General features: G+C 39.1%; 1 protein-coding gene across 1 annotated transcript in view; it reads left to right on the forward strand.

Moving 5' to 3' along the window:
- stim2.S (stromal interaction molecule 2 S homeolog) overlaps nucleotides 1-12,791 on the forward strand; it is a 65,731-nt gene extending 52,940 nt beyond the window's left edge. Inside the window, exons 9-12 of the mRNA XM_018243083.2 lie at nucleotides 3,239-3,339; nucleotides 5,392-5,630; nucleotides 6,785-6,983; nucleotides 9,715-12,791. Of these exons, the coding sequence (XP_018098572.1) occupies nucleotides 3,239-3,339; nucleotides 5,392-5,630; nucleotides 6,785-6,983; nucleotides 9,715-10,180 (1,005 nt within the window). The 3' untranslated portion in view covers nucleotides 10,181-12,791. The remainder of the gene's footprint in view (nucleotides 1-3,238; nucleotides 3,340-5,391; nucleotides 5,631-6,784; nucleotides 6,984-9,714) is intronic.
- Nucleotides 12,792-22,514: the final 9,723 nt, after the last annotated feature.

Raw genomic sequence — 22,514 nt, forward strand, 5'->3', positions numbered from 1 at the left:
CAGACGACCACCCACTCATATCTTATACATTGCAAACATGGAATTCCCTCAAAAGCAAACTTAAGTTAAAATCGAAAGAATCACTTCTTACTCCCCTAACGCATAATCCAGATTTCCCTCCTGGACTACAAAAAGGGTATTTTCAGAACTGGAATGAAGGACGTGTGTCACAGATATTCAATATTTGCCCACTCCCCAAATGGGAACAAATAAGGGAAAACTTCAACCTCCCTCACAGTGAGCAATTTAAGTTCCAATAGGTCTCAAGCTATATATCACGTGGGACCAAATCTACACAAACTTTGCAAATAGATGTCGGCAATAACAACCTCCTCTTCGCAACATTTCAGTCATTTATGGGATACTCTTATCTCAAACTGCTACTGCCGTACAAAGCTTATCCTACTTCAAGAAATGGGAAAAAGAGTTGAGCACAACCTTTACTACACAAGAGACAGAGGACATTATTTTGAAATCCTTTACGGGACAAAGGAGTTGCAGAATTCAAGAGAATTACTATAAAATCATCACAAGATGGTACAACACACCCCTTAAACTGAGAAAAATATTCCCAGGCCCCCCGGACAAGTGCTGTCGCTGTGGCTCCTCTAGGGCACTCTATAACATATACTGCGGGAATACAAACTTTTTGGGAAAAAGTGATTGACATTTGCAATACTGATTAACAACTGATGATACCAAAATACCCGGCAACTATCCTTTTACGTCACAATCAATACTCCGTTTCTTCCTACAAGAAATCACTAATGCAATATGCCTTCAGGATTTATCCTGAAGAAGGGAGGCTGTGTTCCCCCCGAAACGTTGATTGTTGGTGGCATTAATAAAAGGGGCACAATCCCCGACTGCAATATTGGTGTGTGCGGACCGTTTTTCAAAACTACAAAGCGGTAAGGAGACCTGGCAAGGTCAACGGAGGACCAGCACCACTACGCAGTAAAGTGGAAGTAGGTGTGCGGTAATAGAAAATCATATTGCACTAGAAATGGAGGACATTCGCAAATATGAGGACCTACACGCAGAGTCGACCAAAGCAAAAAGGAACCACTGGGCAGCTTGGATACCCTGACTCATGTACACTGAAACTACCCAAGGGGGAATATAACAAAAGAGATGTTACTAGGTTTGGCACCCAGCAGACCAGGAAACTATTAGACCAACGGTTTAATATGTCCAAAATATGAGGTAGAAGATATAGGACAACCCTTTATGTAGCAGACACGTTCTAATGTGACAACAGGGCACAAAGGGTATTGTGATTAACCTTTATGTAGACATGTAATTTAGAGACAGGTTAAGATATAGACCTCTCAGCCTGGAACTTCCCTACCTTGGTTAAAACCAATTCTTGGAGGTACAATTCTCAGACAACGACCAACTTTGACAACAAATGATAAGTTTTTTTCTATTTGAGCTATGCCTTCTTTTCTCTCTACCTAACACAAGTATGACCAATTTGTCTATTGCATAATACTATGTATAGATGATAATAATACAAGTGTTGTATGTTCAAGAATTTAATTAGTTAATATCAAATAAAAATTTAAAAAAAAAACGCTTCACTTGGGCAGGTGCAGATAATGGACAGTAGCAGATCTCAGACCGTTTTGCTTCAGCTCCTACATATTTGTTGCAAGGTGGAGGCGCAGTTATATCAAAGTAGCTAAAATAAAGCATAAACATATTCACCACTGGTGCAACTGATTGGTGTCTGATTTTACCCCCCTTCTCATTCTCTTGTGGCTTGGACATGTCACTTAATAGGCCTCTACCTTACCCTCCAAATTTAGGCTGAAAGCTAGACAGGGCAGGGACTGGCCGTGCCTGAAAAAAAATCTATATCCGACGTTGCAAATAATTAGTAGCACAATTATACGAAGAGGCACATTTATTTAAGGTCAAATTTTGAATTCTTCTGGGGTTATTTATAAAAAATGTAATATCTAAAACTCAGACAAATATTCCCTACCTGAAAACTTGAATTGAATTTGAATTGAATTAGAAAAAAACTCAGGAAGGCTACCAACATGTCAAAAATGGTTCCTGGACCTCCCTTCTTGACTTAAGGTGGCCATACACAATTAATCTTAACCCAATATGCCCACTAACGGCTGGGTGATATTGGGTGAATCCGATCAGATTACAATACTGAGAATGGGTGCCGACGAGTCGCAGGATGGCATCAACTAGCCGATGCGGTTCTTGATCACAGAAAAAAATCAAACTTGACTAATTGATATCTGGCCTATCGGGAGGGCCTTAATACATGAGCTCAAAATTGTCAAAAAATTGTCAAAATTGGTTCCTGGACCTCTCCTATTGATTTAAACATGAACTCAGCAGATTTTAGGTGGTGAATAATCGAATTTGAGTTCTTAAAGAGCCAGAGTTTGATAAATGTCGAAACACTCCAATCGAGTTCGGAAAATTCACAATTCGAATTTGAGAATTTTCAATTCGACCCTTAATAAATCTGCCCTTAATTGTAGGACATTTAATTATAAAATAATTGCTGAACTAGGGCTGGTGGATATTTAAATATCCAACTGTTTTCATCAAGCAAAACAATCTATAAAACATACTTCAATTCCATAGAATCGTTGCAAAATTTGGTTTGAGAATCATTTCCACAAAAAGTTAAATATATTGTAATTCTGAATGCACTAACACTGTGTACTAATCATTATTATTATTACTTGCCCCATTGTTTATTACTCTGACAAATATTCCCGACCCAAAAACTCGAATCAAATTCGACGAAACTCGATTCAAGTTTTTTATTCCAAAAAAAACTTAAATTTCAGGAAGGCTGCCAAAATGTCAAAATCTCCTGTTGACTTATACATGGCAGATTTTAGGTGGCGAATAGTCGAATTAGAGTTCTTAAAAGGCCAGAGTTTGATAAATTTCGAAACACTGGAATCGGGTTTGGATAATTCGAATTCGAGAATTTTCAATTTGACCCTTAATAAATCTGCCTCTAATTGTAGGATATTTATTTATAAAAAAAAATGCTGAACTAGGGCTGGTGGATATTTACATATTCAACTATTTTCATCTATAAAACATACTTCAATTCCATAGAATTATGCAAATTTGGTTTGAGAATCCTTTCCCCCAAAAGTAAAGTATATTGTAATTCCGAATGCACGAACACTGTGTACTAATATCATTATTACTTGCCCCATTGTTTGACTGCATGTTTCTTGTATTCCAGGCAGAGAAAATAAAGAAGAAGAGAAGCACAGTGTTTGGGACATTGCATGTGGCACATAGTTCATCCTTAGATGATGTGGACCATAAAATCTTGGAAGCAAAGTAAGTAATGGGCATTTATAATTACACAGTAGCTATTCACCATTATGTTCATCAACGCAGAAAGCAAAGAAAATGCCATAATGAAGACGTATTTTTTTTTGGCTTCCTTTAAATGGGACTGAAGAACCACATTGTAATGTCTATAGCAATTATACCAAAGATTTATGGAATGTGTAAGGCAAAGAAATAAAATATCTTCATTATTTGCAGATCCATAATAGACCTACATTCTAGGAAAATGTAGTGCCAGCACTATAAATCAACTAGCGATGCACCGAATCCAGGATTCGGTTCGGGATCCAGCCAGGATTCGGCCTTTTTCAGCAGGATTCGGATTTGGCCGAATCCTTCTGAATCCGAATCATAATTCATGTGCAAATTAGGGGCATGGAGGGAAAGCGCGGGACTGTCGCAAAACAAGGAAGCAAAAAATGTTTTCCCCTTCCCACCCCTAATTTGCATATGCAAATTTGGTTGTGTTTGGCCGAATCTTTGGCCGAATCCAAAATAGTGGATTCGGTGCATCCCTAAAATTAAGCATGGGTGACAGAAGGCAAGATTTTTAGCTCACATTATTATTGCAGTCTGTCACCCTATGACTAAGTGTCTTCGACACGAAACGCGTCAGGCATGAGTAGTTTATACCAATAAAGATTTCTATTTTTACTCCACATTCATCTGATCCCTGCGTGACCTTTTGAGTGCCTTGCTCTCAACATTTTTGCTTTCGGTCTCCCTGTCCTTGCCTATTCTTGCAATCAACATGACTTCTCTGGTGAAGGCAAATCTAATAATGCCGCTACACCTACCTTTTGTATTATTGGAACTATTTAAAGAGGAAAAAAATATGTTCATCCTCATTCGTGTGGCTCTTTAAAGTAAAAAAAAAAAAATTGTGTTTAGTGATTGCTTTCCTCTGGTCAAGATCTAGCCACGTTATGGGCCACCACACCACATGCATAAATTGCATTAACCTTGTTTACGCAGTTCCAGGTGGATATCCTTGATGCCAGTTACTACACAAAGATGGCAGTAGCAAGCCGTGCCATTACAATTCATTGTTCATTTCTTGAAGCGGTTTTAAAGATATTTGCAGTTTTCTGATGTGAAGATCAGGCTTTCAGCTCCGTAGTTGAGGCATAGAGCCGCACTGCCGTCTGCTCTAGGGTCTATTGAGTATAAATATTGCTTTCTCTGCCCCTTTTAGATTTAACACTGAGGTACTTCTCTCCAGCTCAGCAGAGCATTGTGAATCCCCCTTTAGAGTTTCTCTTGGTGTCTGTAGGTAATCTGACTTTACTTAAAGAAATAGTAGCAACAACAAAGTGCTTAAAATGAATGACCGTGTAATGTAGTGTTGCCCTGCACTTGTAAAACTACTATATAAACAAGCTGCTGTGTAGCCATGGGGGCAGCCATTCAAGCACAGGATACACCGTAGATAACAGATAAGTACTACTATAGTTTATATAAACAAGCTGCTGTGTAGCCATGTGGGCAGCCATTCAAGCACAGGATACACAGTAGATAACCGATAAGTTCTGTAGAATCCCATTGCATACTAAAGAGTTTATCTGCTGTGTATCCTGTGCCTTTTCTCCATTAGAATGGCTGCCCCGTGGCTACACAGCAGCTTGTTTATATAAACTATTGTAGTGTTTCTGAAGCAAATACACCAGTTTTACAAGTACAGGGAAACACTCAATTCATTCTTTTAAACCACTTGAATTTTTTTGGCGTTACTGTTCCTTTAATCTGATGGCCATATGCAGCTAGATTCTCTCATTGGCATGGTCACAAAACGAGCTGATCTGGCTTTGGCCATCCATGTACTGGGCTAAATCAGTCTGATTCAATTATTGGCCCTAGAGCTAACAATCAGATCAAGCACTAGAGCCTACTGAGACCAGTCAGATAAGGATCACCAGTCTTTATCAAACCCTGGCCAATAAGTTGCTGCTGATTCAGTCTGGAGGGACTGAGTTGATCCTTGTATGACTACTGATTGTATTCAGTACCAAACAAATGAATAACTCATGGTATCTTCTGCAGGAAAGCACTTTCTGAACTGACAACCTGTTTGAGAGAACGATTGTATCGCTGGCAGCAGATAGAGAAGATGTGCGGCTTTCCAATAGTACATAACTCCGGTTTGCCTAACCTGACTTCCACCTTGTACTCTGACCACAGCTGGGTGGTAATGCCTAGAGTTTCCATCCCTCCTTATCCTATTGCTGGGGGTGTCGATGATCTGGATGAAGACACGCCTCCAATTATTTCCCAGTTTCATGGTATGTTTCAGGCTTTTTTTTCTTCTGTTTGTTGGAGTAACGCTCATATTTCAGAATAGTTGTAATCCGAAAGTCAGATTTGGATTCCTAACACTCCGGGCATTTTGAATAGCAGACTGTTGCCATAAATACATATTTAAGGCCCATACTGTGAGTTCTTTATCAGTTATGCAGTACAGTGACATTCACATGTTGTATATACAGGTATGGGACCTGTTATCCAGAATGCTCGGGACATGGGGGTTTTTACAGATAACAGTTCTGTAATTTGGATCCTCATAAGTCTACTAGTAAACCATGTAAACATTAAATAAACCCAAATAGGCTGGTTTTGCTTCCAATAAGGATTAATTACATCTTAGTTGGGATCAAGTACAAGCTACTGTTTTATTATTACACAGAAAAAGGAAATCATTTTTAAAAATTTGGGTTATTTTATTATAATAGAGTCTATGTGAGATGGCCTTTGCGTCATTCAGAGCTTTCTGGATAACGGATCCCATACCTGTATTTTGTGAGTCAAAACTGTTTGATTTGCAAAGAGAGCCACCTAGTGTCCATACAAATATTGATCAGAGTGGTTTTCAATTTTTATTGTTAAGTCCCAGCCTGCCTGTTACATAATTTCTTTAACATCGTATATGCTTAATGTGAGACAAAATGGGATAGCAGTGGCCAAACTAGAATTGTTCTACAGGTATGGGACCTATTATCCAGAATGCTCCGGACCTGGGGATTTACAGATAACTGATCTCTCTGTAATTTGCAACTTCAAGTACTAGAAAATCATTTAAACATTAAATAAACCCAATACGCTGGTTTTGCTTCCAGTGAGGATTAATTATATCTTAGTTGGGATCAAGTACAAGCTACTGTTTTATTACTACAGAGAAAAAGGAAATAATTTGTAAACATTTTGATTATTTGCATAAAATGAGTCTGAGAGACAGCCTTTCCGTAATTCTGGATAACGGGTTTCCGGATCCTATACCTGTGCTACATCTTTTGATGTGCAGCATATGGACTGGCATACTGCCTACTAATTATTTTGCCTTTGAGATGTAAATATGTAACTATAAAGATCGATATAAGAAATGACATAAATAAGAACCCTATCGATGCATTCTGATTATTGTAAAATCTCTCCTGTTAAGGATCTATCATAAAAACTCATGGCACACTTGCAAGAAGCAGCAGCATGTGCCGTTCTCGAAGGAGTATCGTTCCCCCGTCTCCCCAGTCCCAGCATGTGCTTCAGTCGGCCGATCCTGATATCTTATCCGTGTCCAGCTGTCCAGCTCTTTACCGCACAGAAGAAGAGAACGCCATTTTTTTCATTGCTGAAAAGCAGTGGTAAGAAAACTTAGTCGCACACTTATATGTCAGATTATCACAGCATAGAGTTTATATGCGAGTGAGGGAAAAGCAAATCATTTTAAAAAAAGTAATTAAAGAAAATATCAAGCAGCTCAATTTATGATACAGTAATTAAAAAGAAGTTTTGTATAAGTAAAGTACCCCTTTAAAGGCGTGGTTCACCTTTAAGTTAACTTCTAGTTTGTTATAGAATGGCTAATGCTAAGCAACTTTTCAATTGAGGGTCACTGACTCCGATCTAAAAAGCAAATGCTCTGTAAGGCTACCCATGTAGTTATTACTGCTTTTTATTACTTGTCTTTCTATTCAGGCCTCTCCTATTCCAGTCTCTTATTCAAATCAATGCATGGTTGCCAGTAGGGATGCACCGAATCCAGGATTTGGTCTTTTTTCAGCAGAATTTGGATTTGTCTGAATCTTTCTGCCAGGCCGAACTGAATATGAATCCTAATTTACAAATGCAAATTAGGGGCTGGGAGGGAAATTGCATGACTTTTATTCTCAAATCAAAGGAAGTAAATGTTTTCTCCTTCCCACCCCTAATTTGCATATGCAAATGAGGATTCGTTCATTATTTGGCCTAATCTTTCGCGAAGGATTCGGAGGTTCGGCTGAATCCAAAATAGTGGATTCGGTGCATCCCTAGTTGCTAGGGTAATTTGGATTCTAGCAACAAGATGGCTGAAATTGCAAACTGGAGATCTGCTGAATAAAAAAAAAAAAGCTTAATAATTCAAATAATAGTTAGTTCAAAGTTAAACAACCCCTTAAGTAAAGCTATTTATTTCCATTCCCAATCTCTTTACTTCCCCTTAGACACAAGATACAAAACCATAATTTTCTGAGGATCATACAGTTGTGTTCAGAATAATAGCAGTCCGACATCACTAACCTGATCAATCACTGTTCTTGGTAGAAATTATATTTCTACATGGTGAATAATTTAACTAGTAGGTGTAGTAGAGTAATAGAAACCCATCAGACCCAACAGTCATGACACGCTGCTGATTCTGTGTCACTGAATCATTCATTGAGGCTTGTTCAATATAATAGCAGTGTTTGAAATAATAACTTGTTCCAAATAATAGCCAAAAGACTCGGCCAATGATCAGCTCCAGGAAGATCAAAGGGTTAAAGTTACCCGTAAGTAGTTACGATTAGAAGACGCCTATGTGAAGCCAAGCTAACTGCAGGAAGCCCCCGCAAAGTCCCATTGTTGAAAAAAAGACGTGCTGAAGAGCTTACAATTTGCCAAAGAACACATTGACTGGCCTAAAGAGAAATGGCACTACATTTTGTGGACTGATGAAAGCACTATACTTTTTGAATCTAGGGGCAGCAGACAAATTGTCAGACGACCCCCAAACACTGAATACAAGTCACAGTACAGAGTGAACACAGTGAAACATGGTGGCATAAGCATCACGATATGGGGATGTTTCTCATACTACGGTTTTGGGCCTATTTATCACATACCAGGGACATGGATCAGTTTCAATACATCAAAATACTTGGAAGTTGTGTTGCCTTATGCCGAAGAGGAAATGGCCTTGAAATGGGGGTTTCAACAAGACAATGACCCAAACACACCAGTAAAAGCAACATCTTGGTTTCAGACCAACAAGATTGAGTTATGGAGTGACCAGCCCAATCTACGGCCCTTAATCCAATCGAAAACTTGTGGGTGACGTCAAATATGCTGTTTGTGAGGCAAAACCAAGAGATGCAGATGCATTGTGGAATGTAACCGGTGCCAGAAGTTGGTGGACTCCATGCAACACAGAAACACTGATTATACAACTCAATATTAGTTCATTCATGCAAAGGAACATCCTGAAAGTTAATACAGTGAATGTTTGAGTTTGTAAAGAAGAATGCAGACACTGTTTTTTTTTGTTTGTTTTTTTGGAACAGCCTAATATTTGCTTTTTCTTCACTTTCTATAAAGGAATAAACAAATTTGATACATTGTTCTTCAATGTTTTGATTTAGAATATAATGTGCAGTGTTCCCAATACATTTGTGTGTATGGAAATAAAAGCTATTATGAGAATATTGAGCTTTATTCAATTTTTTAAACCCACTGCTATTATTCTGAACACAACTGTATATCTAATGTTGTCATTATTTATTTATATTTGCCGTTGGTAGTCTATGAATGCAGTTAATGTTAAAGGGCATGTAAAGTGTAAAATAGAATAAGGCTAGAAATGGTGTATTTTGTATACTAAATATAAACATGAACTTACTGCACCACAAGCCTAATCAAACAAATAATTTATGCTTTTTTAAGTTGGCTACAGGGGGTCACCATCTTTTAACTTTGTTATACATCTTTGCAAGACTAAGACTGTGCACATGCTCAGTGTGGTCTGGGCTGCTTAGGGATCGTCATAAACAAAACTGCTTGAATTCTGCATGGCTGGGAAGTAAGGCGGGGGCTCCCCCTGCTGTTCATAAGTATGATTGTTTCCTTGCTCAGCAGTTAGGGACCGTCTGACAATTCCTATCCACAGCAGTAAATGAAGGGAGAATTTCACTGCAATCAGTTTCTTATAAAAACGGTACACATTTTTTAATCAAAGTATATTGGACATAGGTTTCTTTTTCATTAAAGAAAGTAAAAATGTGATTTAATTTTTTTGCCTTTACATGCCCTTTAAGGCTCAACAGTTGAATTAATTTGTTCTTTTTTTTTTATTGTTAGGGGAACACAAGACACTGGCTCCGAATGTGACTCTCTAAGTTCCTCAATGGGGAGAAGACAGTCGAGCTTTGAGGCGCAGCAGGTAAATGCAAGAAAAATCTCAAGAGAAGAAACATCTTGTGAAGAATCCTTATCTGGAGATTCTTCATCAGCAGCAGATGCTTCCAAGGCATGTCCTGATGCCCCAGGCCTGTCAGAAAGCCAGAGCATGGTGTTTAACCCGGCTAGCAAGGTGTACAATGGTATTCTAGAGAAATCCTGCAGCATGCAGCAACTCTCCAGCATTTTACCCAACTCTAAGCCGCCCCTTCCTTCTTTCCCTTCCAATGCAAACGATAGCAAACCCGTCCAAGAAGTCCACGGAATTCCTGTCGTCAAGACCACGCCTCACGAGCCGTCCCACAATGGAGAAAAAAGCAAAAAACAATCTAAAATCAAAGTCCTTTTAAAGAAGATCTCAAAGTAAAATTTTGAAGGCCATTCAACTTTAAAACTTGTGTATTTTTAGGAATGTAACTCCATAGGGAGTTTTCAGACTGGGGATGTTCTAGTGGAATGCTCCGAAGTTTGTCTACTGGTTTAAAGACTAGTAAAAAAAAAAAACAAAAAAAACATCATGATCATGCTGTCACTGAATTGAATCGAAAAGTGGATCTGTTTACAGTCACTTGGTCTATTTATTTCTGCTTTTAGAGTTTTTACTTAAAAGCCACGTTAGACTTACACACATGAACAGACTGGTAAGCCTAAGTGGCCTTGCTTAGTACCTTGTTTACTGGAGCATCTTCTTATCTTTCCACAGAACGATGATATTTTACCTTCTGGACTAAGTAAATGAAACAAGAAAGAAGTAAAAAAAAAAATTGCACTCGTTTTCCTGATTGGAAAACATTTTTGCAAGTAAAATTTGTAAAATGAGAGATAGGAGGAAAGGGGGTGGGGGTCTGTTTTCACTTAAAAACCCCAGTCTATTTTTAAAGTAGAGCCTAGAATGTGATTTCCACAAGAAATTTTCTACGAGAGGATTATTTACGTAGAGTTTTGATATGAATGTCCTGCTGGTAAAGCACGTTATTTTTTTCCAGGGCTTTCACTGTGATGCGGAAAATGTCAATATCTGGCCTAGCAAGGGGGCCGGCTCTTGATCCCTTATGCAAATGATGAAGGTGAAAATGACAGGACAACAATAAAGCATCAAATACTGCATTAAATAAAGTAGTAATGCTTGAAAATGCTTTGCTTGTCTACTTATAGCGGCACTATCTTGAAAATGTAATATTGGCTTCATCATACTGAACTAAGAAGTTTTTTAAATATAATCAATTAAAAATTCTGTACTGTTTATCTTCACTATCCCTCTCTCAGCATCTGTTTTTCTTCATTCTGTCTTCATGCAGGAGTTGGGTGCCAGATAATCGACAGTTAGATCCAATATATCTTATAGGGGGGCTCCTTTTGCGTTGAAGATGTATTTAAGATCACTATTAAAATTACCTGACATCATGTCTCTTTACATGCAGAATTTGTTCAAAAGGCAGTTATTTTTTTAGATTTTGTTTGTACAGGAATCAGTTATTTGAAAGAGTTCTATTACATCTTCCAATATAAAAGGGGGCTTCCTTTCCTAGCAGATGTATTAGAGTTCATTCAAATAAACAAAATCTAACAAAATAACTGCCATTTGCACAAATTCTGCATGTAGAGAGACAGGATGTCTGGTGATTTTAATAGAGTGAGCTCTAATATATCTAGACAAAAGGAGTCCCCCCTATAAGAGATATAGGATCTAACTCTCAATGAATATCTGACACCCAACTGCTGCATGAAGATAGAATGATGAGAAACAGATGCTGAGAGAGGGATAGTGAAGATGAACTTGATTATTTCATTATATTTCAAAAATTTAAATGATATTATTTAGAAAGTTTCTTACTTCAGTATGCTGAAGCTAATCTTAAATTTTCATTTTCGCCATAGTTCCCCCTTTAAAACAGGAATGTCTGGCTTTTTTTGCTAAACTCCAACTCCCAACATGGCAGCAGTTGTAGCGCAACAATAGTCAGACATTCTCGTAGCAACGGTTGGAATACATTTTTGTGTAGTTATTTTGTGCCAGTTTTAAACAAAGGTCAGTTTTTAAAGATGCATTTTATATTTATTCTGAAAACGTTTAACCCTTTCATTCTTCTCTTACTAATGTACCTGGAGAAATTGGCCAACTGTCACATTTTCTTTTGTTCTGAGACAAGCTGTGAGGAAGCAGATTCAAGCCATAGCTAAATGGCAGCCACCGGATAATTGTTACACTACTGCCTGCTGTTTCGGAGAGGTGGAACTTTAGATTTGGGGTTTTTTTTAGCTCCATATCCCATTGCCTTTAGTGTTGGATCTGTGCAAGTTGTTACACTCGGGCAGAGTTGCGCTTGGTCTTGCCGTTGAATGTTGCAGGAGGCTACAGGCAGTTTGTCTGTCCATATGGAAAGCCATTCGCAGCGGTGCTTACAAACATTTATTTCCAAGCATTACTTTTTCTTTCGGCGAAATAAACAGAGTAGATGAATGTTTACAGGCAAGGGGTTACTGGATTTGCTACACTTTGTACTGCAGGAAAAAGAAAAAAGTTGGAGGCTTTTCGTACTTTCTGCTCTGCGGAGTAAAAAAAAACAAAACAAAAACATACAATTAAAAGCATGCAGATGTGCAAAAATTACTCTTATGGTTTATATTGTGTATAAAGTGTTACAGACAACGTGTTTTCACAACTCCTGCAAATTTGACCCCATTTGTATTGTTCAGATATACGCCGTATATATAACGCCAAATCCATTTGCACTGCCCCTTCCCCAACGCCACATTTCTTCTTTCTGCCAGAAGTCTTGTACATGTTGTATAATATACAGAGTCACTTTTAAAAACTACTAATACTTTTGCTACTACAGACAAGTGCGTCTACCCCTTTCGCCATTTACGTGTCGTTTTGTTGTTTTGCCTGATGGAAAAAAAAAATCTGAATCACTATATTTAGATCTGTTACATTTCAGGATGTTAAATTTTCCAATAAACTAATTTATTTGGTTTCTGGTAAGCATATTATTTAATGAAATATTAGTGATAGTACAAGTATGGGACCGGTTATACAGAATGCTCAGGACCTGGGGTTTTTCATAGAAAGGGGTCTTTCTGTAGTTTGGAACATCATCCCTTAACTATGCTAAAAAAATCAAACCGTGAAATAAAATAAATAGGATTATTTTATCACCAATAAGGGTTAATTATATTTTAGTTGGGATCAAGTGCAAGTAATGTTTATTATTACAGAGAAAAAGGAAATTGATTGAAATGGAGTCTATAGGTGGCCATAGACTTAGAGATCCGCTCGCTTGGTGATGTCGCCAAACGAGCGGATCTCTCCCCAATATGCCCACATTGAAGTGGGTGATATCAGGCTGATCAGATCGTGGGCCCTAGGGTCGGATCATAATGGATCCGATACGGGCGGTTGGATTACAGGGCCGCATAGACGCACAGATGCAGCTGAGATCCGACGGGATTTTTTAACCTGCCTGATTGAGATCTGGTCGACTTTCGGCCAAATATTGATCGGGGAAGCCCATCGGATGGCCCCACATAGGGGGCCAATAAGCTGCCGACTGTCTGTCTGCAGCTTTTATCGGCCCGTGTATGGGGGCCTTGTGGGAGGCAAACTACCTGTAATTTGGAGCTTTCTGGATAATGATACTATACATATATTATATTGAGCTTGCTTAAATTAAATTATGATATTATACTAACGCTCATAGGCAGTGGAGAATACACAGTTTGGCCCATAAATATTTGGACAACTTTTTTCTAATTTTGGTTCTGTACATTACCACAATGAATTTTAAATGAAACTATTGCGATGCAGTTGAACTGCAGACTTACAGCTTTAATTCAGTGGGTTGAACAAAAAGATTGCATAAAAATGTGAGCAACTAAAGCCTTTTTTTAACACTATCACTTCATTTCAGGGGCTCAAAAGTAATCGGACAATAGACTCAAAGGCTATTTCATAGGCAGGTGTGACCAAGCCCTGGAGTTGATTTGGGCGAAAATTTTGATACGCACGCATATTTTGTCCAAATGCCTTAAAGTCAATGGATGTCCAAATAATTTTGACGCGCAACTATTCTGACGCGTGACCAAATGTTTTTGGCCACCTGCCAGTATTATACCGGCCTGGCCGGTAAAAATGATGGTTGATCCCAATGTTATTAATAGGAAAAAAAGATAAATATATAGGAAGGCAGGAATTTTTTTCCAGATCTATTACACATTCAGCAGATCCAACCACTGCCTCCTGTCAGTTCGTCCCCCTGTCTTCTCCCTTCATTTTAATAAAAATAATGCTCTTTGAACATGGTGTTTTAAAAAAAGTTGTGTTTTGTTAAGCAATTTCTCATGGGTGGTGGAGGTGATGGATGGGATGGTGCAACTATACAAGTCATTTCTCTCTTCCTTTTTTTTTTTCTTTTTTTCATTTGTTCAATCTGACTTTGCACACTATCCTCTGAAACCCCAATTGATGGCAGGTGCTCCCCAATCTCTGTTCAGTTGGTATATACAAATACAGTGAAACCTCAATTTTACATCCATTCCCCAACTTCAAGTTTTTCCTCATTTTACACTGGTTTCTTTTTTGTGGCCACACCAATATATAATAATAACCAATAATATATAATGCAATTTACCTGATTTTACACCATTTGTTCTGGTCCCCTGAAAAAACATAAAAGGGGTTTTCTACTGTATATACATCATATAGATCAATGATGAGTGAATAACACAAAGTTCAGGTTTTCCCTTATAATTGGTTATTGTACAGGTATGGGACCTGTTATCTGGAATGGTCGGGACCAGGAAATGGAGTCTATAGGTGGCCATAGGAGTAGGGATCTGCTCTCTTGGTGATGTCGCCAAACGAGCGGATCTCTCCCCCATATGCCCGCATTGAAGTGGGCGATATCAGGCTTATCTGATCGTGGGCCCTAGGATCATAATGGATCCGATAAGGGCGGTCAGATCACAGGAAATCATCTTTTAAAATTGCGATTATTTGATTACAATGGAGTTATTCTTTCCGTAGTTCGGCGCTTTTTGGATAATGGGTTTCCGGATAACGGGTCACATATCTGTACTGAGCTGCTTGTGTTGTCAGGGTCGGACTAGGCCAGCGAGACACCAGGAAAACAGCTGATGGGCCCCACTGGCCCAGATTCGCTTCCCCAGCCGTCTGTCCTGTAAGTTTAAAGATATGTGACATGATGGAGTTTTCAATAAAAAAAAAGTCCGCCCAAATTAGAATCCACCATGTACCGTATTATTAAAAAATTACAATTTAATTGGATGGGGGACAAACAGGAAAAAACCAAGCAGAAATCCGAATTGTACAATTTTTTTCAGTTTTTTCTGCGAATCGCTCTATTTTTTCTGGCTTTTTCCCAAATGCCTGAATTTTTCGTATTTATGCCAGAAAAGTGCGAAATAGTCTGATTTTTGTGCTAATTCCAGCACAGACCACAGAAACTTCCAGATATGATAGGGACCACTCCCATTGACTTGAGTTTTTTTTTCTCCTTTACTAATTTGTTGAAGGAAAAAAAAATAGAGAATTTTTTCGAGTTTTTGGCATTCGGACTTTAATAAATAACCCCTAATCTGTATACATGGGGGAGGGCCCCTATTTTCCCAGTCCAGTTTGGTATATTGTCTGTGCTCTTTAAAGGACAAGGAAAGTCTAAAATAGAATAAGGCTAGAAATGCTGTATTTTGTATACTAAATATAAACATGAACTTACTGCACCACAAGCCTAATCAAACAAATAATTTATGCTTTCAAAGTTGGCCAAAGGGGGCTGTCATCTTGTAACTTTGTTAAACATCTTTGCCTGACCCTGACCCTGCACATGCTCAGTGTGGTCTGGGCTGCTTAGGGATCATCATAAACAAAGCTGCTTGAGTTCTGCATGGCTGGGAAGTAAGGCGGGGGCTCCCCCTGCTGTTCATAAGTATCATTGTTTCCCTGCTCACCAGTTAGGGACCATCTGACAATTACTATCCACAGCAGTAAATGAAGGGAGAATTTCACTGCATACAGTCAGGTTTCTTATAAAAACGGAACACATTTTTTAATTAAAGTATATTGGAGATAAATATCCATATAGCCCAAGCAAGGTACCTACAATTGGTAATGGCCAAATAACGGCCCGCATAAAGGAGGTGTCCACATTTAATTTATATTGACATATTTACCCACACTGATATGGGACTTATCCTCCAAATGCGATTAAACAATATTAGATAGCCAGGACCATGCAAATTAAATTAAAAAGCGATATTTATTAACACCATGCCAAAATTACTAAAACCATTTAAAATAAGCAGCGCTGCTTGGGGGGTGGGGTTCCCATTCCTCCTAAATATGTATTAATAAACAGTCCAATGTAGTATGAGAGGCTGCGTGCACGCTTTGAATCCGAGCCTCCACTGAGTATCAATTGTAACCTGCTTCTAGTCAAAAGCGCCCATCCATACGAGGACCGTGGTTAAACTTTCATATGCTGAGGAGAGCAATAGATCATCACAACAGATGAAATGAAACACCAATGAAGTGCTTAGTTCGATGGAGAAAAGGAGATTAGTCCAGTTCAAGTTGTGGATAACAAGTGTAGAGCGGCATGTGAGGCGGAACCGGTGTGCGGTTAACACATTGGTGCCAAAAATAGTACAGTTCCGAATATCAAAGACGTGGGCTCTAGAGAAGGGGATATCCCCTAAATACATCCGGTGGACATTTGGATTCCAATGGTATGGTGGTATAACAATTACTATGTAGTTGTATGTGTCCCACCGCTCTGCAGCGATTGCTGCACCGAATAAGAAAATTACTGACCGTAGCAGATCACCTCCCACACCGGTTTGTGCAACAGTCCATACTCACATCCGTCTTCCGATATCACTTGTACCTCTGGTGCGCATCATCCCCACCGGGAATTCCCCTGGCAGCGCTGTACCTCGCGTGCACGCAGCCTCTCATACTACATTGGACTGTTTATTAATACATATTTAGGAGGAATGGGAACCCCACCCCCCAAGCAGCGCTGCTTATTTTAAATGGTTTTAGTAATTTTGGCATGGTGTTAATAAATATCGCTTTTTAATTTAATTTAAATTGCATGGTCCTGGCTATCTAATATTGTTTAATCGCATTTGGAGGATAAGTCACATATCAGTATATTGGAGATAGGTTTCTTTTTCATTAAAGAAAGTAAAAATGGTATTTTATTTTTTGCCTTTCCTTGTCCTTTAAAGACACAAGCATCAGTATCTCTGGTTTACTACAATAATAATACAATTACAGTAACATAAAAAAATAATAGAAATCTTTGGAAGACAATACGTACTGTAGCTGTAGGATATTACTGAGAGTTAAAGCAGATGCAAGGATTGGTTTAAGCAGATATAAGAGGGACTGGCTTTGCCGTCAGATTCTCTGGTTTCTTTGTTTAAAGTAAATAAAGAATTCCGTCCCAGGTCTTGTAAAATGGAACATTCTGTGCCCTCTCGAAGCCCACGGGTACTTACACAATGGCACAGGGATACAATGTAGGGACGTTGGCAGCTGCTCAAGTTAAACATTTTGAAGGTTACAAAAAAAAAAAAAAAGCCTGCCTTTTGCTGGATGCAATAATTAAAGTGCAACCTGCAACTCCCAGCACCCCCTGACAGTCCGCTCTTCTACTGCTTCTACATTCTGCTCCCATTTTAGCACCTAGGGATTGTAATCAAACCATTGAATCCTGATTTCTTTATATATTCTGATATCTACAGATATCTGGCTTCTGTTCTGTAGCATTGAATTCCCCTTTGCTTCACTTGCTGTTTTTATTCCACCCCAAGAACATTTCCATGTCTAAATATTCATGTTGCATTAGAGTCGCCAGTAATCATGCCTAGTAAGATTTTATCTTATCAGATAGAGTTTGTATGAATGTTTCATGGCGTGTCCCATTGCTCTATATTGCTCCTTGCGTTGCTGATCCTCTTGCAGCTAAACGAGACATTGTTGGATATTATCAGATTTCAAGGGAATTATTTGCTTTCAGGCACAGATTTAGACACAGAGAAGTAGCATGTGCCTTATTCATTTTATCCTATGTAATTAGCCTTACACCATATGCTTGATTATACTCAATTAGTACATTATTTTTATATATATATGGATATGGCATATAATCTTTATATTTAATGTATACACCACTGTATTGTACAATGATGCAGAATATGCTGCTACAGGTATGGGACCTGTTATCCAGAATGCTCGGGACCTGGGGTTTTTTTGATAGCGGATCTTTCTGTAATTTGGATCTTCATACCTAAAGTCTACTAGAAATCTATTTAAACATGAAATAAACCCAATGGGCTGATTTTGCCTCCAATAAGGATTAATTATATCTTAGTTGGGATCAAGTACAAGATACTGTTTTATTATTACAGCGAAAAATAAATCACTTTTTAAAATTTGGATTATTTGGATAAAATGGAGTCTATGGGAGAGGGCCTGCTATATGGATATCAGGTTCTGGATAATAGATCCATACCTGTACATTATAAAATAAACCTTTAAAGTAAGTGAATGTAAAACTGATGAGATTCTAACAATAGTATCAGACCAGCCTTCATTCTGTTTCCTGACAACTTCCTCAACTACATCAACATCATGAAATGGACCATAATAATGAATCTAAATTGCCAAAGTGTTTAGAACGGCAGTCTCATCTATTTTACATTCACTTATTTAAAGGTTTACCTATCCCAGCATTTGGGGGAACTGTGAAGTCAAGGCAAGATCCGAAAGAGCAAGAAAAGCAGCCGACTGGTTGTGTGCTAACCAGAAAGGCAAAGGCAACCCCTTATATGACTGCAAAGGACCCACAGCATTCTGGATAACAGGTCCCATAGCGCTATATGCTAGTCAAATCAAATTGCCACCTAGGGGACTGCAGATCTTGGTCCTGTCCAAAACATTAGAATATCAGACATAAAGTATGATAGAATTGCTGCTTTGAGAGAGTAAGGATACTAAACCATTTGATTATGTTTCCCTAAGCATGCAAAAAACCCAAAAAGAAGCATTTGCTTTGGGTCCCTTAGAGCAGAAAAAAATGCAGCCAATATCCAATTACTTGCACATAGTCAAATGTCAAATATAAATTCCACTTCTAATTCAAATGAGGTCATGTATAATAATACAGTGAAATAATAATCTTGTACTGATATTCTCTCTTTTTTGTTGCAGCTACTTGATTTTACATAGCGCAACCATTTCATTGTGTTACTGTAGGGGGCGCTGTTGATCTGTGGAAAGAACACTGCAGCATGGATAACACAGGCTGAACATTAGCTGGAAAAAAAAAATCCCCCAAAAAAACAAAATAAGCATAAATTGCTAAAATGTGGTAATTGTTTGTAACAATGAACATTTAGTGCAGAGAAATCTGCATTAGATACTTAAAAGAATAAAAAAGGCTAAAAACAGGCTCAGTATTAATATAATTCTAATGAGAATGATTAACCTTTCCTCCTGAATTCTAAATAAAAGATTGTGCGTCTTCTCATCCACTTCTAATGACATATTTAGGACTGCTGCATCAAGAGATTTCTGTATATATATATATATTATATATATGTGTGTGTGTTTAATAAACAGATCCCAAGGGATGGGTATTATACTGCCCTACAGTCATAGCAGGGATCTCGGTACATTTCAGAACTGTTTAAAAAAAAAATATATATAAATATATATTTGTAAGTAAGAGAACAGTAACAACTACGGTATATACCGGTAATATTGGATTTACAGGGAAACATAAGCTCCTCTTTGGCCAGCCATTCAGTACCTCTCGCAGCTCAGTCATAGATATATATTTTTGCTAATCTCCTATGGAATTATTATGATATGTGGCAACATTTATAGTCGCCATCTGTTAGTTCAAAGGGAGCTCTGTGGTTAAGAAATCCGCAGGCAGATGCAGCATTTAAAAATTGTTGATGCGCTCTACAATCTATTATGGCAATTTTCTACTAAAAAAATAGAAATGGCTTTCCTATTAGGTATACATTTTGTTCCCAGAGCAAGGACACAAAATTAATTTGGTATATTCTTTTCTTAAGTGGCAGCAGTGTGCTGAATTTCTATTAGCCCTAATGATACTAGATTGAAAGTGATTGTGCGATAGCAGTTACTCATTAGTGGGGAGAGATGGTGCCTATAGTAACAGTGGATAATAGTCTCTGGGAAGGGAGTGTGACTGTGGGATAGCAGGTATAGTAGGGAGAGATGGTGCCTATAATAACAGTGGGATAATAGTCTCTGGGAAGGGAGTGTGACTGTGGGATAGCAGGTATAGTAGGGAGAGATGGTGCCTATAGTAACAGTGGATAATAGTCTCTGGGAAGGGAGTGTGACTGTGGGATAACAGGTATAGTAGGGAGAGATGGTGCCTATAGTAACAGTGGATAATAGTCTCTGGGAAGGGAGTGTGACTGTGGGATAGCAGGTATAGTAGGGAGAGATGGTGCCTATAGTAACAGTGGATAATAGTCTCTGGGAAGGGAGTGTGACTGTGGGATAGCAGGTATAGTAGGGAGAGATGGTGCCTATAGTAACAGTGGATAATAGTCTCTGGGAAGGGAGTGTGACTGTGGGATAGCAGGTATACTAGGGAGAAATGGGGCCTATAATAACAGTGGGATAATAGTCTCTGGGAAGGGAGTGTGTCTGTGGGATAGCAGGTATAGTAGGGAGAGATGGTGCCTATAGTAACAGTGGGATAATAGTCTCTGGGAAGGGAGTGTGACTGTGGGATAGCAGGTATAGTAGGGAGAGATGGTGCCTATAGTAACAGAGGGATAATAGTCTCTGGGAAGGGAGTGTGTCTGTGGGATAGCAGGTATAGTAGGGAGAGATGGTGCCTATAGTAACAGTGGGATAATAGTCTCTGGGAAGGGAGTGTGACTGTGGGATAGCAGGTATAGTAGGGAGAGATGGGGCCTATAGTAACAGTGGGATAATAGTCTCTGGGAAGGGAGTGTGACTGTGGGATAGCAGGTATAGTAGGGGGAGATGGTGCCTATATTAACAGTGGGATAATAGTCTCTGGGTAGGGACTGTGGCTGTGGGATAGCAGGTATAGTAGGGGGAGATGGTGCCTATAGTAACAGTGGATAATAGTCTCTGGGTAGGGACTTGGCTTAGGGATAACAGGTATAGTAGGGAGAGATGGTGCCTATAGTAACAGTGGATAATAGTCTCTGGGAAGGGAGTGTGACTGTGGGATAGCAGGTATAGTAGGGAGAGATGGTGCCTATAGTAACAGTGGATAATAGTCTCTGGGAAGGGAGTGTGACTGTGGGATAGCAGGTATAGTAGGGAGAGATGGTGCCTATAGTAACAGTGGGATAATAGTCTCTGGGAAGGGAGTGTGGCTGTGGGATAGCAGGTATAGTAGGGGGAGATGGTGCCTATAGTAACAGTGGGATAATAGTCTCTGGGAAGGGAGTGTGGCTGTGGGATAGCAGGTATAGTAGGGAGAGATGGTGCCTATAGTAACAGTGGATAATAGTCTCTGGGAAGGGAGTGTGACTGTGGGATAGCAGGTATAGTAGGGAGAGATGATGCCTATAGTAACAGTGGGATAATAGTCTCTGGGAAGGGAGTGTGACTGTGGGATAGCAGGTATAGTAAGGAGAGATGGTGCCTATAGTAACAGTGGATAATAGTCTCTGGGAAGGGAGTGTGACTGTGGGATAGCAGGTATAGTAGGGAGAGATGGTGCCTATAGTAACAGTGGATAATAATCTCTAGGAAGGGAGTGTGACTGTGGGATAGCAGGTATAGTAGGGAGAGATGGTGTCTATAGTAACAGTGGATAATAATCTCTAGGAAGGGAGTGTGACTGTGGGATAGCAGGTATAGTAGGGAGAGATGGTGCCTATAGTAACAGTGGATAATAGTCTCTGGGAAGGGAGTGTGACTGTGGGATAGCAGGTATAGTAGGGAGAGATGGTGTCTATAGTAACAGTGGATAATAATCTCTGGGAAGGGAGTGTGACTGTGGGATAGCAGGTATAGTAGGGAGAGATGGTACCCATAGTAACAGTGGGATAATAGTCTCTGGAAAGGGAGTGTGACTGTGGGATAGCAGGTATAGTTGGAAGAGATGGTGCCTATAGTAACAGTGGATAATAGTCTCTGGGAAGGGAGTGTGACTGTGGGATAGCAGGTATAGTAGGGAGAGATGGTGCCTATAGTAACAGTGGGATAATAGTCTCTGGGAAGGGAGTGTGACTGTGGGATAGCAGGTATAGTAGGGAGAGATGGTGCCTATAGTAACAGTGGGATAATAGTCTCTGGGAAGGGAGTGTGACTGTGGGATAGCAGGTATAGTAGGGAGAGATGGTTCCACCTATGCTACTCCCTTATGTGAACTACTAACAGCTGAAGCCACAGATAGTTAAGAACTACCTTAATTTTGTGTGGCAAGGACCATTTTGCCTTGAGTCCTATGGCAAACAGAAATAGCCCTGGGATAGGACGAGCCACATATTTGCAGTCTGCCAAAGAAACACGTCTAACATAAAGCAGCTACAGTGACTTTCCTGGTATTTAAGTACATTTGTATTATCTGGTCCTTTTTTAAATCCTTATTTCAAAGTATTCACGGGCACAATGCTATTATCGTTTTTTATTTTACAGCCGT

The sequence above is a fragment of the Xenopus laevis genome, chromosome 1S (genome assembly GCF_017654675.1).
Source record: "Xenopus laevis strain J_2021 chromosome 1S, Xenopus_laevis_v10.1, whole genome shotgun sequence".
Taxonomy (NCBI): domain Eukaryota; kingdom Metazoa; phylum Chordata; class Amphibia; order Anura; family Pipidae; genus Xenopus; species Xenopus laevis.